At 47.9% G+C, this 15,857-nt stretch overlaps 1 protein-coding gene and 1 long non-coding RNA gene across 6 annotated transcripts in view; one reads left to right on the plus strand and one right to left on the minus strand.

Annotated features, from left to right (window-relative positions):
- MTMR14 (myotubularin related protein 14) overlaps window positions 1-15,857 on the plus strand; it is a 103,142-nt gene that overhangs the window by 20,373 nt on the left and 66,912 nt on the right. For all 5 annotated transcript variants that reach the window (XR_014491675.1, XM_083355995.1, XM_083355994.1 and 2 more), the window contains exons 8-9: window positions 3,133-3,203; window positions 4,901-4,975. Coding sequence is in view for 4 of the 5 variants with exons in the window: in XM_083355995.1 (XP_083212121.1) it covers window positions 3,133-3,203; window positions 4,901-4,975 (146 nt within the window). In the remaining variant the exon portion in view is untranslated. The remainder of the gene's footprint in view (window positions 1-3,132; window positions 3,204-4,900; window positions 4,976-15,857) is intronic.
- The window catches only part of LOC310636369, a 431,277-nt gene continuing 429,833 nt past the window's right edge, over window positions 14,414-15,857 (minus strand). The window contains exon 2 of the long non-coding RNA XR_014491701.1: window positions 14,414-14,539. This is a non-coding gene — a long non-coding RNA (uncharacterized lncRNA). The remainder of the gene's footprint in view (window positions 14,540-15,857) is intronic.

Here is a 15,857-nt window from a genome sequence, read left to right on the forward strand (position 1 = left end):
AGTCGCAAAATAATTGACTTTGGTACCTGTTAGATAAATTGGGAATAGAAGATGCTTCAGGGACTCGAGGTGAAAGACTATAAGATGCTAAGTACTGTACACGTAGTCTTTGACTTATGACCAGAGCTGAACCCAAAATTTCTAATTGTTAAGTGAGACATTTGTTAAGTGAGTTTTGCTCCATTTTACGACCTTTCTTACCACAGTTGTTAAGTGAAGCACTGCAGTTGATAAGCTAGTAACCCGGTTGTTAGGTGCAAGCTGGCTCCCCCGCATTGACTTTGCTTCTCCGATCACGTGACCCTGGGACACAGCAACAGTCATAAATATGAACCAGCTGCCGAGCATTTGAATTTTGATCACATGATCGTGGGGATGTTGCAAAGGTCGTAACTGTGAAAAATGGTCATAAGTCACATTTTTCAGTGTCATTGTAACTTTGAACGGTCACTAAGTGAGCTGTTGTAAATCGAGGACTGCCTGTATAGTCTTTAATCTTCCTGTGAAACTATATTCTAGGGTCCCTTGTTTTTTTTAGTTTTTTTAGCCCCACCTTTATTATTTAACACAAGGCAGCAAACATACTCTTTCTTTCTCCTATTTTCCCCACAACAACCCTGTGAGGTTAGCTGGACTGAGACAAAGTGACCGGCCCCAAAGTCACCCAGCCAGCTTTTATGCAACTTAATTTTAAGATTAGTTGCAAGACTGAGTGGCTTTACATACCGTCATCTCGTTTAGTCCAAGAGGTTCCATCTTTGATTATAGGAGGAGAGATGTTACCTCCCGTTGATAGAGCACGCAATCTGGGCGTCCTCCTAGATTCACGACTCAGTTTTGAAGATCATATTGGAGTCGTGGCTAGGGGGGCATATGCCCAGATTCGCCTAATATACCAATTGCGCCCCTTTCTGGACCGAGATGCCCTACGTACAGTCACCCACGCACTTGTTACCTCCCGTATAGACTACTGCAATGCTCTCTACATGGGGCTGCCTTTGAAAACCACCCGGAGGCTTCAGCTGGTGCAGAGTGCGGCTGCACGGGTAGTGATGGGAGCTCCCCGATACTCCCATATTACACCCCTCCTGCGTGAGCTGCATTGGTTACCGGTTGCCCTCCGGGTGAGATTTAAGGTGCTGGTACTTACCTTTAAAGCCCTACATGGCTTAGGCCCGGGATACTTGCAGGACCATCTGCTACCGGGAACGAATTCCCATCGCCTAGTACGCTCACACAGAGAAGGCCTCCTCAGAGTACCGTCAGCTAGACAATGTCGGCTGGCGAACCCCAGGAGAAGGGCCTTCTCTGTGGGAGCGCCAGTCCTATGGAATCAGCTCCCTCCTGAGCTTCGGATGGCCCAAGATCTCCGGTCCTTTCGCCGCGGCCTCAAAACACTCCTTTTCCACCTGGCTGACCTGGACTGACAGGCATTTTAATTATGTTTACAATTTTTAATTTTTAATTTTAATTTATTGCACAGATGACTTTAATTTTAATTTTATCTTAATTTCTGTTATATGCTATTGTTGTTAGCCGCCCTGAGTCCTTCGAGAGATAGGGCGGGATATAAGTCCCATTAATAAATAAATAATAAATAAATAAATAACTTTTCACCTGGCTGGAGAGCTCTTTTCGTTTATTTCTGAAAGCAGCTCCCCCAAATTAAAGATTCCTCCATCAAAGATAAGGTGTAGAACAATGTTTGTTTAAAGAGGTGGGGCGTAGTTTGCCTTTTCTGCCCCATCGCTTTCGGAAGCCTGTTCAACATCTCATTAGACATTAATGAGGTTGAAAATTGGTGTAGCGGGCAAGGATAATATACGGCTGGAGGATTTAGCTTGGTTTTTAGCGCTATGCCGAACATGGCTTTCCCCTTTCCTCTTGGCTCTTTCCAAAGCTTATCTCACTGCAGTGAATCACAGTCCAAGGAGCCAAGCATTGCCAGGAAATTCTGGCTAAGAAATACTGACCTGGAAAGTCCTTACCCGTTGTGAGATGTTCCTTGCGAGGTGTCATGGGGGAATAATGAGCACATAAACACTCGTCGTCTTTTAATGGACGAGAGCCCACAGAGAGAGTATTCCAATTAAAGTTACATCAAGCCGTGGATGAAGTTCCCTTCCAGAGCCTGGTTTTGAAAATTACCAAGTAACTAGGTTGGAGGGTTTTGGGTTGTTTTTTTTTTTAAACAATGACAATTCTGCCCCCCCCCCCCGCCCCCATTTGAATCAATTTAGGCACTACCCAGGTCTTTGCATGTACGAGGGACAATCAGAATAGCACAACTCTGTAAACCTTTGCATTTAATATAATCCAAACCTGTTTCTTCCTAGGTCTACCTAGCCATTGTCGTATCTGACTATATAGCTCTACTTTTATGTTATAATGTAACATAAAACTTGCTCGGCATTGTGGGAGAAAGCCAAGACCCCCGTGCTTATGCCTCTCTGTTCAGAAGCGTTACAGGTAGTCCCCGACTTACGTTCCTAACAGGATCTAGAATACTCATTGTAAGTCATGATGGTCATACGTTGAGGCACCCGGATCTGATTTTACCATGGTTGTTGAGGATTTCCCCAGAATGTCTCTCTGAGCAATCAGCTCTACGTCAGAATTCCAGAGTACCAACTTCAGGGGGCATTAATAGCCGGTGAATGGCAGGTTGATCTCTGAAATAAGCTATGGAGGCAAAATAAGCTGCTGAAGCTTTTGGCTAACTCAGGCTCCTGCTTACCAGCTGTGTTTGATTCCAGCTGAGAATTCTTCATCACGGCTTGCTTGCCTGTCTTGCTGCAAGAGGTGCTGTCGTTCAGGTCGGGCTGATGGTTGTTCTAACACAGTGCCTTTCAAACTTGGCAGCTTCAGGATACGTGGATTCCAACTCCCAGAATTCCACAGTCAGCATGGTGGCAGAGGAATTCTGGGAGTTGCAGTCCAGACGTCTTAAAAGTTGCCAAGTTGGAAAAGCCCCTGCCTTAATACTTAATAAGAGTCGATCTGCGGCCCTTAACGCTGTTTATTCTGGGATTCCTTAGGAGGAGCTTCTTTACCTCTGCTTGCAAGGAGTTTTTACGTTCCTTCCATTTTTCTTTCTCTCCGTGCCCTTTTTTTTCTTTTCTTCTTGCACAGGCTGCGAATTTTTCAAGGAGTACAAAGAACGTGATTACACAGCAGAGGGACTGGTATTTAACTGGAAGCAGGTATGGACCAGGCAGCAAAACCGACTCACTCGAATGCTGTTTGAATGGGATGTATCTAAACTAGAACTCTGTAAGAACAGCTCGTAATCGACGTCCTGCCTTGTTGGAAGAAAACAACCAAAGGAACCACGGCTGGGCCAGCAACATGTAGATGCTAGCTCAGGTGGATAGGAAAACTGCGTTTGTCACCTGAATTGACCCAGTTGCTCTTGTCTATTGTTATAAGGTTAGCCCTGCGTGAACCCAAGAGCCCTCTAGAAGGCTTTCAGCTGCACTTACGGGCCATGTGTAGTTTTCTGGACATCTCTTCTGAGATGTTAGCAGTTGTTGGTACAACTTCTGAAAGTCGCATCCATTCTCACAACTTTGAAATACAGAAGAAGAACTTGAATGGAATCTTTAGAACAGACCTGAGGTGTTTAAACCTCATCCCTCCCAAGCATGAAATAACCCTGAAATCTCTGATGCGGCACCACCAATTTTGCATCGTCATCCCTTCCACAACAATCTTTAGCCTCTCCAAGACATACCAAATGCAACTCTGTTTAGCCTCTTTTGTTGTAAGCAGTGTCTTGTCAGGTTGCTGCTCATTTATTTATTTATTTTATTTTAATTCCATTTATATCCCGCCCTTCTCCGAAGACTCAGGACGGCTTACAAGCTTATCAGTAGCCTTCATTCTATGTATATGCCTGCTTATTACGGCTTTCACACACACCCCAAGTGGCATTATTACAAAGTCAGCTTAATTGCCCCCAACAATCTGGGTCCTCATTTTACCTACCTCGGAAGGATGGAAGGCTGAGTCAACCTTGAGCCTGGTGGGATGCGAACCTGCACTAATGGCAGGCAGCTGGTGTTACTTAAGGAGGCATTAGCACACTGCTCCACCAAGGCATCCCACTCCTGTATTTGCTGCCAGCAGAAGACTAAAGATTTTCAACCTTTTCCTGCTTCTTTTCCTCCTCCACCTCCTCCTCCTCCATCATCATCACCATCAGGCGTTTCCCACTGAGAAATTCTTTTGAAACCATATAACCACCCATAGGATTTCTCCTCCCTGCCTATGAAGGAGAAAAGTGGGCAATGCCATTGCTTGCAAGTAGGGAACATAGCACAGGCAAAGCATTTTTTCTGTCAACACCACAGACACGCAAGAAATTGTTGGATGGCCATCCCTTGTTTAGGTGACCAGAACAGTCAGTGCCAAGAGGAATCCCTGGAGAGAATGGAAGATAACTTAGTCACTGAGGAACATGGCAAGACAATTATCGTTCTGCTATGCTGTATTTATAGGTTACTTATATGAAAGGGTGTAGTAGGTCTATACACATGTTGTATATAGGATCTTTAAGTGTGTGTTATGTATGTGCAGTTTGAGAGCAAGTAGCTCAATTACATTTTCAATGTGTGCCGTTGTGCCCACAGTAAAAAAAATGACAATAAAGGTTATCTATCTGTCTAAGGCAGAACTAAGATTCCAACAGAGTTGGGAGGAAGTTTCGTGGCAATACCTTTGCCGTAAAACATGCATAGATCTTGACTGAAAGAGTTGGATTTCCCTGACTGGTATATAATTTTGTATTACAGGAGCCATGCAAAAGCAAATTATACCCTCCTGTTTCCAATATTTTCTAAACCCAGCTTTGTCACACCATCTGGTTATTGAAAGAGTGAATATTCCCATTTATTTGCAGGATTATGTAGATGCTCCCTTAAGTATCCCAGTCTCTCTTACCAAGCCTTTGAACATCGATTGGAGTGAATATCAGGTAAGAAGGGAGAAGAGGGCGTCTTTATGAAATTCCATTTCTTGCAGTAACAAACTGTAGGGCTGTTCCTCGGGTTGGGGTTTGCAGTGACTTTCTACCTTGCAGTCATTTGATCCAGGATTCATTGCATGTGAAAGTCTGGATCACTGGTCAGCAAACGTGGCTCTTTCAGCCTTCTCCTGCGGCTCCCAGTCGTCCTCCACCATTTGCAGAGAAAGAGAGAGAGAGAGAGACAAAGAGAGGCACTTGCGCTTCCCTTCTCTCTCTCTCTATGTCTGTCTCTCTCTCTCTCTGTGTGTGTGTGTAAAAAGAGAGTGGCCTCACGCTGTTCTCCAACAAGCTGACAAGCTTATTGGGTGGGGCTCCTGCCTTTGCTGCGTCTCCGCAGGAAGCAGGAAGCAGCAGAAAGCAGAAACGCTCTCTCTCTCTCTCTCTCACACACACACACACACACACTCACACACTCTCACACTGAGTGGACTGGCAGACCAAGGGCAGGAAAGAGCCAGTCCAATAAGAATGTGTGTTGCTTGTCGGAGAACAGCGTGAAGCCAGCTTTCCAGGTGAGCAGAAGAGAGAACTCATGCACAGCAGCCTCTTATTTCTTTTTAATTAGACCCTTCAATCAAGTTTCCCCCCCTTGCGCGTGCATATATGCATGCACGAGTTTTGCGGCTCCCAGTGTTTACTTTTCTATAGGGAACGGGTCCAAGTGGCTCTTTTGAGTGTTTAAGGTTGCCGACCCCTGGTCTGGATTAATGCTGGATTAATCCACATTTTGGGTTGCTCTAAATAGCAACGTGGGTGGCATATAAATTTAATAAGTTGTGTGAGTTCGTCCTTTATCCTTGGCTTGTTAATTTTTCGGACAGTTTTGTAAACCTTACGCATTTATTTTGCTATACCTTTCTTGCTCTCTCTGAATCCGAGAACAATTTATTTTGGCTGGCTGAGGAATTCTGGGAATTGAATTCCACAAGTCATAAAAGTGCCACGTTTGAAGACCCCTGTCCTAAAGGGATCAGTAAATACAGGTAGTCCTTGACTTTATGACTACAATCAGGCCGTATGTCTTTATGGTCATAAGTTGAGGCGCCACACGACTGGAAGTTATTTTATGACCAGTTCTGTGGTAATTATTAAGTGAATACTGCACCTTGTTAAGTGAATCCAACAGTCATAAGTATGAATCCATTCAAGTGGGTCTTTTTGGCAGAGAAACTAGTAAAAAAAAAATTGTGAATCACGGTCCTGTGACCACAGAATGCCACGATTGGTCATAAAAGTGGCCGGTTGCCAAGCACCTGAAGTGTGGTCATATGACTGAAGGGTAGCCATTTACGATAGCGGGGGGTTCCTTTAGCAGGGGTGTCAAACTCAATTTCATCGAGGGCCGCATCAGCATTGCAGTTGCCCTCAGGGGGCCGGGTGGGCGTGGCCTACTGGGTGGGCGTGGCCTACTGGGTGGGCGTGGCTAGAGTGCATATGGCCTACTGCAGGGGTCTTCAAACTTGGCTCTTTTATGACTTGTGGACTTCAACTCCCAGAATTCCTCAGCCAGCTTTGCTGGCTGAGGAATTCTGGGAGTTGAAGTCCACAAGTCATAAAAGGGCCAAGTTTGAAGACCCCTGGCCTACTGGGTAGGCGTGGCCAGCTCTACATCGTTGCATGAAGGGTGCCTATGGGGGCCTCGGCAGGAGTGGGACAGATCTGAGGGTCTCTGTTGGAAGGAGGGTCTCTGGGCCAGGGCCAAGGCAGCGGGGGCCGTTCCCTCACTGTTTCCAGGATGGCTTCGCGGGCCACATGAAACCACTTTGCGGGCCGGATCCGGCCCCCGGGCCTTGTGTTTGACATGTCTGCTTTAGGGGCTGTTGTAAATCTGAACAGTCGTTAAGTGTTCAGCTGTAGGCCGAGGACTACCTGTATAATGAGGGATGCAGAGGTGATGTATTAATCCATATCTGGAAGGAGAGCGGTTCCACCACCTTTTATCTTCTCCCTAGAAACAGGACTCAAAACTTTGGCCCAGGTCATACTTTGAGTTTTCTGGACCATTTTCAGGAAGCCTTGCTCAATATTGATGCTGTAATGATGGTAAATCATGGTTTAAACAGAAGAATCTATCCTTGCAAATTCGTATGATTTTTTCCCCCCCTAGCCATCTGTGGACTTGGGATTCCTCTCAGAATTCTGCTTACCCCACTTTCTTTCTGTGGCATTTCAACTAAAATAACAAAACTTTTCATTCTCTCTAATTCCCTCTCATCTTTGATGGAACTTCTCATTCTACGTTTGCTCTTACCATTTCCACGCCTCCGTCCTAAGATGGGATGTTTTTAACCATCCTTCTCCGCCATCTCCCTAAACACACAAAGCTTTGCCGCCAGAGATCTCCAAGCGACACAAGCTTTATTTGTACCCTGGTGCTTCCTTCCGTGTCAAAAGGCTAACTTGGCTTGAAAATAATCGTGCTTACAGTTACTTCCAGACTTTGCGGGAAGTCTGTAGCCACATGAAAAGAAAAACCAATCTTACAAGGAAAGCCTTCCCTTAAAACTTACATAATTTGCCAAGTGAGTAAATGGTCGTCAGTGCCTGTTGGGTCCAACTCTAGAGACAGTGGCAATTGTGCCGTAGCAGCAGATGCTGCATTATTTACTTGCACCCCAAAGGATCCCGTATCAATGTATCTTTCTCACGTTCTGAAAATTACAATAGGAATCTACCACAGCATCGGTGCAGGAAAGTCAGAGGGGGAAGTGGTAACTTTGCTAGATTTTTTGGCACTTAGGGATGCCTTTTGGATGGAGCAGCAATCTTATGCTGGGCAAAAAGTGTGTGTGTGTGTGTGTGTGTGTGTGTGTCTTCACATCCTGTTGTTGAGGAGGTGGCGGTTAGGTTCATGTGCTTTTCTAGAAGTTATTTTAGCAGTTTCCAACCGGGATCGGTTGACTTAATATTGCTTAAAGAGAGCAAGAGCTCTACATGGGGCTGCCCTTGATGATGAAGCTTCACCTGGTACAGAATGTGCACCCACCCCCCACCCCCTAGAACAGCACATGTTATACCTCTACTCTGTGATCTCCACTGGCTGCCAGTCTGCTTCCAGGTCCAATTCAAGGTGCTGATTTTGACCTTGAGAGCCCTTCACGGCATGGAGCCAGGCTGTTGGAGGGACCACCTCTCCCTCAATATCTGCCTGTCCCATCAGTTCCACTAGAATGGGCATAGCCTGTTAGGGAACTACCTTGGGCAGGTCCTAGGAGGATGGGTCTTCCCTGCCCTGCCACCTGCCTTGTGGGAGAATGAGGAGTGAGGTTAGTTTCCTCTCTGCTGATTTTCCAGAAGTCTCTCAGAACCTGGCTAGGCCAGCAGGCCTGAGGGTCCCAGGGAACCGTTGAGATCTTGAGGAGGCTCCATTATTGCCGTTAACACCTGCTCTCTCTTAACAGTGGCTGTTTTTATGCCTTTACTGTGGATGGCTTGTTGTACACTGCCCAGAGCCACTTTCTGTGAGATGAGCAGCTATATAAATTTGACATAAAAACTAATTAATTGTTGGCTCCACGGTGATCTCTGAGCTTGGTTGTTTTCTTGCTCACAGAGCGCAAACTCTACTCCCTTCTAGCACTGATCAGGTTACCTAGTTGGTTAATGAAACGTCTGCAAGCTAACAGCCAAGCCCAAAGAACATCAGGGACCCCACAGTTCAACACTGAGCTACAACTATTCCCTTCAATTGGTAAACTAATTGAATGAATGAATGAATGAATGAATGAATGAATGAATGAATGAATGTTCTTTGCTGATACAGTTTCTCAAAATCACCTGCCCGGTCTTGAAAAGGAAATGAGGAAGTTCTGGAATTTAAAAGCAGTGCCTTTGGTAACAACATTTAGTCAGTTGTGTTTCCTGATCAAAAATAATGTTAAATAAGTACAGGTCATCCTCGAGTTACGATCCCAATTGAGCCCAACATTGCTTAGCTGAGTTTGCCCCATTTTACGATTTATTCTTGTCCCAGTTGTTAAGTGAATCATTGCGTTTGTTAAGTTAGCAAAGTGAACCCAGCTTCCCCCGTTGACTTTGCTGGCCAGAAGGTCACAAATGACCCCAGGACACAGCAACCGTCATAAAGATGAGGCTGTTTATTTATTTATTTATTTATTTGTTTTTATAAACCGCCCTTCTCCCGAGGGACTCGGGGCGATGTACAGAGTAAGGTAGGCAAACATAATGAACAGTACTGAAAAACAATAAACAAAACAAAACAAACTGGGACCCCAATTAGAGCTATCAGGCCAGGCCGGACTGCTGGAATAGGTAAGTCTTCAAGTCGCACCGGAAGGTGTGGAGGTCGGGGGCCATCCGGATTTCAGTTGGTAAGCAGTTCCAGAGGGCTGGCGCACCCACTGAGAATGCCCTCCCCCTGGGGGCCACCAGCCGACATTCCTTGAGCGGTGGCACCCTGAGGAGGCCCTCTCTGTGGGAGCGCACAGGACGGTGGGGTGCTGACATTGGCAGAAGGTGCTCCCGTAGGTAGTCCGGACCCATGCCATGTAGGGCTTTGTATGTCATTGTTAGCACCTTGAACTTCACCCGGAAGGCAACTGGAAGCCAGTGCAGCGCACGGAGGAGAGGTGTGATATGGGAGTATCGGGAGGCTCCCAAAAGTGTCCGTGCCGCTGCACTTTGCACCAGTTGAAGCTTCCGAGTGGATCTCAAGGGCAGCCCCATGTAGAGAGCGTTACAGTAGTCTAGGTGAGAGGTCACAAGGGCATGGGTGACTGTACGTAAGGCATCAAGGTCCAGATAAGGCCGTAGTTGGCGCACCAGTCGAACCCGGGAGAAGGCCCCCTTGGTCACAGCTCCTATGTGATCTTCCAGGGAGAGCTGTGAGTCTAGGAGGACACCCAGGTTGCGGGCCCTATCAACGGGGTAGTAACTCATCCCCGATGTTAAGGGATGGGATGCTCTGAGTAACCTGGCTTGCCGGTACGTACAGCCATTCAGTCTTGTCCGGGTTCAGTTGAAGCCTGTTCCTCCCCATCCATTCCCGGACCGCTTTCAGGCAGCGGGACATCACGTCGAGGGCATCACTGATGTTGTTTGGAGTTGAGATGAAAAGCTGGGTGTCATCAGCATACTGATGGTACCCTACTCCAAAGCTACGAATGATCTCACCCAGCGGTTTCATGTAGATGTTGAACAGGAGAGGCGAGAGGACCGACCCCTGAGGGACTCCGCAAACGAGAGGCCTCGGAGTCGACCTCTGTCCCCCTGCCAGCACCGACTGCGAGCGACCCTGGAGAAAGGAGGAGAACCAACGCAGAACCGTGCCTCCCACTCCCAGTCCCCTGAGGCGCCGCAGCAAGATACCATGGTCGATGGTATCGAAAGCCGCCGAAAGGTCTAATAAGACTAGGACAGAGGAATGGCCCCTGTCCCGGGCTCTCCAGAGATCATTCATCAGAGCGACCAATGCCGTCTCCGTGCTGTAGCCCGGCCTGAAGCCCGATTGGCACGGGTCTAGATAAACCGCTTCATCCAGGACCTGAGGAAGTTGGTGCGCCACCACGCTCTCAACAACCTTCGCAAGGAAGCGAAGATTGAAGACTGGACGAAAGTTATTCAATGAGGATGGGTCCAAGGTGGGCTTCTTGAGGAGAGGTCTCACCACCGCCTCCTTCAAGGCGGTGGGGAAGTGACCCTCACTCAGAGAAGCAGAGATGACCGCCAGGAACCAGCCTCGTGTCCCCTCTCGAGCCGCATAAGCCAGCCAGGAAGGGCACGGGTCCATTAAGCATGTGGAGGAGCTCAACCTCCTCATAATCCTGTCCACTTCCTTAGGAGTCACAGGATCAAATTCCTCCCAGATGACGTCGACAAGACTGTCCATGTCTTGTTCTTCCAACTCAGCCAAGTTGGAGTCCAGGCCGGTTCGAATCCGAGCAATTTTATCCAGCAGATATTGACCGAATTCCTCGGCTCGACCCTGCAAGGGTTCCTCCCTCACCTCTTGGTTCAGTAGGGAGCGAGTCACCCTGAACAAGGCAGCCGGGCGATTATCTGCGGATGCGATGAGGGTGGAAAAGTAGTTGGATTTTGCCACCCTTATCGCAGCGAGATAAGACCTGGTGAGGATTCTTAATCGCAATCGGTCGGATTCGGATCGACTGGATCTCCAACGGCTCTCTAGGCCCCGTCTCCGACGCTTCATCTCCCGGAGCTCCGCAGTGAACCATGGGGCTCGCTGGGATCTGCGCTGGGTCAGAGGCCGCATGGGTACAACTCGGTCCAGAGCCTCCGTGGCTGCCTTTTCCCAGGCTTCCACTAAGGCATCCGCCGAGCTGTGAGCAGGGAGTGCATGTGCGTCCCCAAGCGCTGCCTGGAACCTATCAGGGTCCATTAGGCGCCTAGGGCGGTACCATCTGGTTGGCACCGTGCACCCACGGCGGGGAGTGGCAAAGGGGAAGTCTAGCCGTAGAAGGTGATGATCGGTCCATGACAGGGGCGTAACAGTCGTGGCACCCCCACCGATATCATCACGCCACCGTCCAGACAAGAACACCAAGTCTGGGGTGTGGCCTCCCTCATGAGTCGGTCCAGAAATTATTTGCGACAGGTCCATGGCCGCCATGGAAGCCATGAACTCCCGAGCCAGTTCGGACGATCCTCCCAGGGACGGTAGGTTAAAGTCGCCCAAGACCATGAGTTTTGGGAATTCAACCACCAACCCTGAGAGGACATCGAGTAGCTCGGGCAGGGCTGCCGCTGCACGATTAGGTGGTAGGTACGCCAGCAGCAGGCCCAACTGCGCCCCCGGGCCATATCTCAGAAGGAGAGACTCACACCCGACCATCTGAGGGACGGTGGTCTCTCGCGGGCTAAGGGACTCCCTGATGATAACTGCCACTCCCCCGCCCCTCCCATGGGTCCGAGGCTGGTGCAGCACCTGGAAACCTGGCGGGCAGAGGTCAACCAGGGGGACACCACCCTCTGGGCCCAGCCAGGTTTCCGTGATGCAAGCCAGGTCCGCGTGCTCGCTCTCCACTAGGTCACGAACGAGGTGAGCCTTGTTAGCTACGGACCTGGCATTCAGGTAGACCAGCCTTAGCATAGGAGGCTGCACACCTTCGCTCCCGGGTCCTCCGGGGAAGTACAGAGGGTCGGAGCGTCTCACCGCTTGCACAGAGCGGAGATGACACTCCCGGTGACGATACGGCCCTCTGTTTGTGCACCTTCTGCCGTTCCCCACCATCCTGGGAATAGGTTGTTCGTCAGTTCGCCACTGGGTTTTGTCGGCGACTGGTCCTCGTTTTTCACCATCGCGAATGGTCGTAGGCCTGGCCTGCGATATGGTAGCTGGAAGGCCTGCCTTTCCCGAGCAACCATAGTCTTTTCCCGCCCCCCTCCCTAACCCAACAAAAAACTTGAGTAGAAACTTAACCAGGGGCCTCTTGTTGGTCTTGTGATGCAGGCCCCTGACCCTGCCTGGCCATCTCTCAGAGGCCCAATGGTCGGGCCCGTCATCGAGGTTCGATGTATTGAGGGCAGGACGAACCCAGGAGAGGGGGGAACTCCTGAGGGCGAGTAGATCTATGCTTGAATATTGGAGAAGCATAGGGAGCATTGGGAAGCATTGGGAAGGCGGTCCCCTGGGTGGAGCATTGGAAGGAGGGTCGAGTCGGGTAGGTGGATATCTGGACCGTCATCCAACCACTGCCACTTGGCTGGGTGAACTCCAGAAGCAGGCCACTCCCCATCCTCTCACGATGGGTTGTGACTCTGCTTCTGGGGGTGGTCCAGGACCCACTCTGGGTGAAGCATACCCCATAGAGCTCTCACCTCTATGGGGCTGCAGGTGTAGGACAGGCCACTCTGCCACCGTGGCTTGCACCCAGGCCCATCATGTTGCTAAGCATCTGAATTTTAATTATGTGACCATGTGGATGCCGCAACGGTCATAAGTGCTGAAAAACAGTCATAGGTCCCTTTTCTCAGTGCCGTTGTAACTTTGAACAGTCACTGCTGTAAGTCGAGGACTGCTGTATTTTTAAAATTATTTAAGGTGTAGCGCCCAACATCTGTAGGATGTGCTGTCTCGTAGTACTGAGAATGCTGAGATGACGAAGCAGTAGCCTTTCACTTGATGCTGATGCCCGGCAGTTTCATCTCTATTCTGCTAAGCATAGCTGACCACTGGGGTTGTGTTTTTTTTTAAATTCCTCCTTGCCAGTGAGAATGTTGTAGCAGCATGTCACTCATCATCTTTCAATTCCTCAGCAGCCAGGTGGTGCTAACACAGTTGTAGGAACAGGAGTGGGGGTGGAGAGAGAGTTAAGCTGCCTTGTGATATATTTGTTCTGAAAAAACCAGCAAATAGCTGCGATTCGGGCTAAATTGGGACGGAATATTCTTTACTTAGCTGTGCAGATCTTTCACTTGAGTTTTGGAAGCGAAGACAGGATAGAATTGACGGGAAATTAAAGGCCAGAAGCAAACTTGGGTTTAGTCCAGAGCATCCTCGGAGGGATGTCTGCATCCCAACACTGATCTTGCCCTTAAAAACAAAATAGAACTGCTAGTATTCTAGTCGGTGGTGAGCACTTGCCAGCCCCTCACATTTCCAACCGTGTGGTGTCCTTTGAGGGCAATTTGGTGAATTTTAAATAGCTATTATAAGAGTAGAAGCTTTGCCTAATGCTGGCCAGGGTACTTCTAACTGCCATGATTTATTTATTTATTTATTTATTTATTTATTTAGTTACATTTATATACCGCCCTTTCCCTGAGGACTCAGGGCGGTTTACAGGGAATTAAAAAATCCACCATACAAAAGTTAAAAACCAAATTTAAAAAAAAATGATTGTGAAGGGAGAACAGCAGGGTATAAAGACCTCAACAAAAATTGAATCCGGCCCTGAAAAAGAGCATTGATGCAACATGAAAATAAGTAGCCGAGTTATTTTAGGACCGGGGATTATGTTGGAATAAATGTTCTGCATAGTCCAAACAGAGCAGCTTTTGCAGTCAGTTCTGGGACAGGATACCGGAAACCATCCAGTGTTGCTGAACTACAATTCCCAGCAGTCTTGGTCGCTATGATTAATGGTATTGGAAAGATACAGGTAGTCCTTGACTTATGGTCACAACTGAGCCCGAATTTTATGTAGCTAAGTGAGTTTTACCCCATTTGACGACCTCTCTTGCCACGGTAGTTACGTGAGTCACTGCAGTTGTTAAATTAGTCACACGGCTATTAAGTGAATCCGGCTTCCTCCATTGCGGGGGTCCTCAACCTTGGCAACTTTAAGACTTGTGGACTTTAGCTCCCAGAATTCCTCAGCCAGCTTTGCTGGGAGTTGAAGTCCACAAGTCTTAAAGTTGCCAAGTGTTGAGGACCCCTGCCCCATTGACTTTGCTTTTTGATTGCAAATTTTAATTTTATTTTTTAATTTTAATTCCATTTCTATCCCGCCCTTCTCCGAAGACTCAGGGCGGCTTACAAACTTAGCAGTAGCCTTCATTCTATGTATATGCCTGCTTGTTAGGGCTTTCACACTCACCCCAAGCGGCATTATTACAAAGTCAGCTTATTGCCCCCAACAATCTGGGTCCTCATTTTACCTACCTCGGAAGGATGGAAGGCTGAGTCAACCTTGAGCCTGGTGGGATGCGAACCTGCAATAATTGCAGGCAGCTGGTGTTACTTAAGGAGGCATTAGCCCACTGCTCCACCACGGCTCTTGGTCATCACATGACCTGGGATGCTGCAGCTGTCATAAATACACTTACCGAGCACCTGAATTTTGATCATATGGCAATTGTAGGTGCAAGAACCAGTCCCAAGTCACCTTTTTCAGTGCCGTTGTGACTTTGAACAGCCACTGAACGACTGGTTTGTAAGTTGAGGACCGCCTTGCCTCATAACCCTTTCTTGACGCTTTATTCTCTTTGTCGAAAGCACGTCCCATGTTCATTTCCTGGCTCTTGCAGTTCTTGATCTACTTCTGTGGCGTGATATATGAAACAACGGGGTGAGGTCATGCGTGAAAGTAACAAAAAAGGATAAAAAAAAATAAAAAAAATACGCTGCCCGTAGACCAAAAGATCTCTTCTTGCCATCTCCAACTTTGTGGTGCTAGAATTGCGAGTGGGTAGTAGTAGCAGGGAAAGGGTGAGGGCTTGGGGGAGGGGGGTCGTTCTAAAAGAAAACCATTGTGTAATGTCCCTTTAATTGCAGCACATGGAAAATAGGTTGTTCCTGGTGCAAGGAGGTAAAACTCATCTTTTACCGGGGCCTCCCTTTTACCAGCATACGTGTCCTATTTTTGCTGTGCAGCTTCCCCATTTTGGGGTTTTTTGCTGAAGTGGGTCAGGACCCAGCAGGATATTCACAGACTCTAATCAGTCTTTCAGAAAGTGCTTTGTTATTGAGCCGTGGAGTGATTTTTCTAGCCGTCTTGCACTGCGCTTTGTAATTCTCTGGGACCTAATTCTCCCGAACAATTGAGTAATGAGTCAGATACGGAAACTCTGCTGCCTTCTCCTCTTCTCCATTTTTTCCACATGTGGGGGTGTTTTTTCCCCTCCCCTCCCCCTTCATTTTTTTGAAGATTCCGTGCTTCTACAACCCTCCTCTCCGCCCAAAATAACCCAGACCCAGTAAATTTCAGTTCAGATATTCTGTTTAGAATAAAGTGCTATATGGCGCAGAATGAAACTGAAGAGATTTGAATTGGGGTCCTGCTGAGATACAAAAGAATTTCCTTGGTATTTTGACAACTGTGAATATAGCAAGTGTCTAATACATTTCAACCTGTCCCCCGTTATCTCAGAAGCAATTTTAGGAATTATCTTTACTTACTTGTTGTATTTA

Source organism: Vipera ursinii (genome assembly GCF_947247035.1).
Source record: "Vipera ursinii genome assembly, chromosome: 2".
NCBI lineage: Eukaryota > Metazoa > Chordata > Lepidosauria > Squamata > Viperidae > Vipera > Vipera ursinii.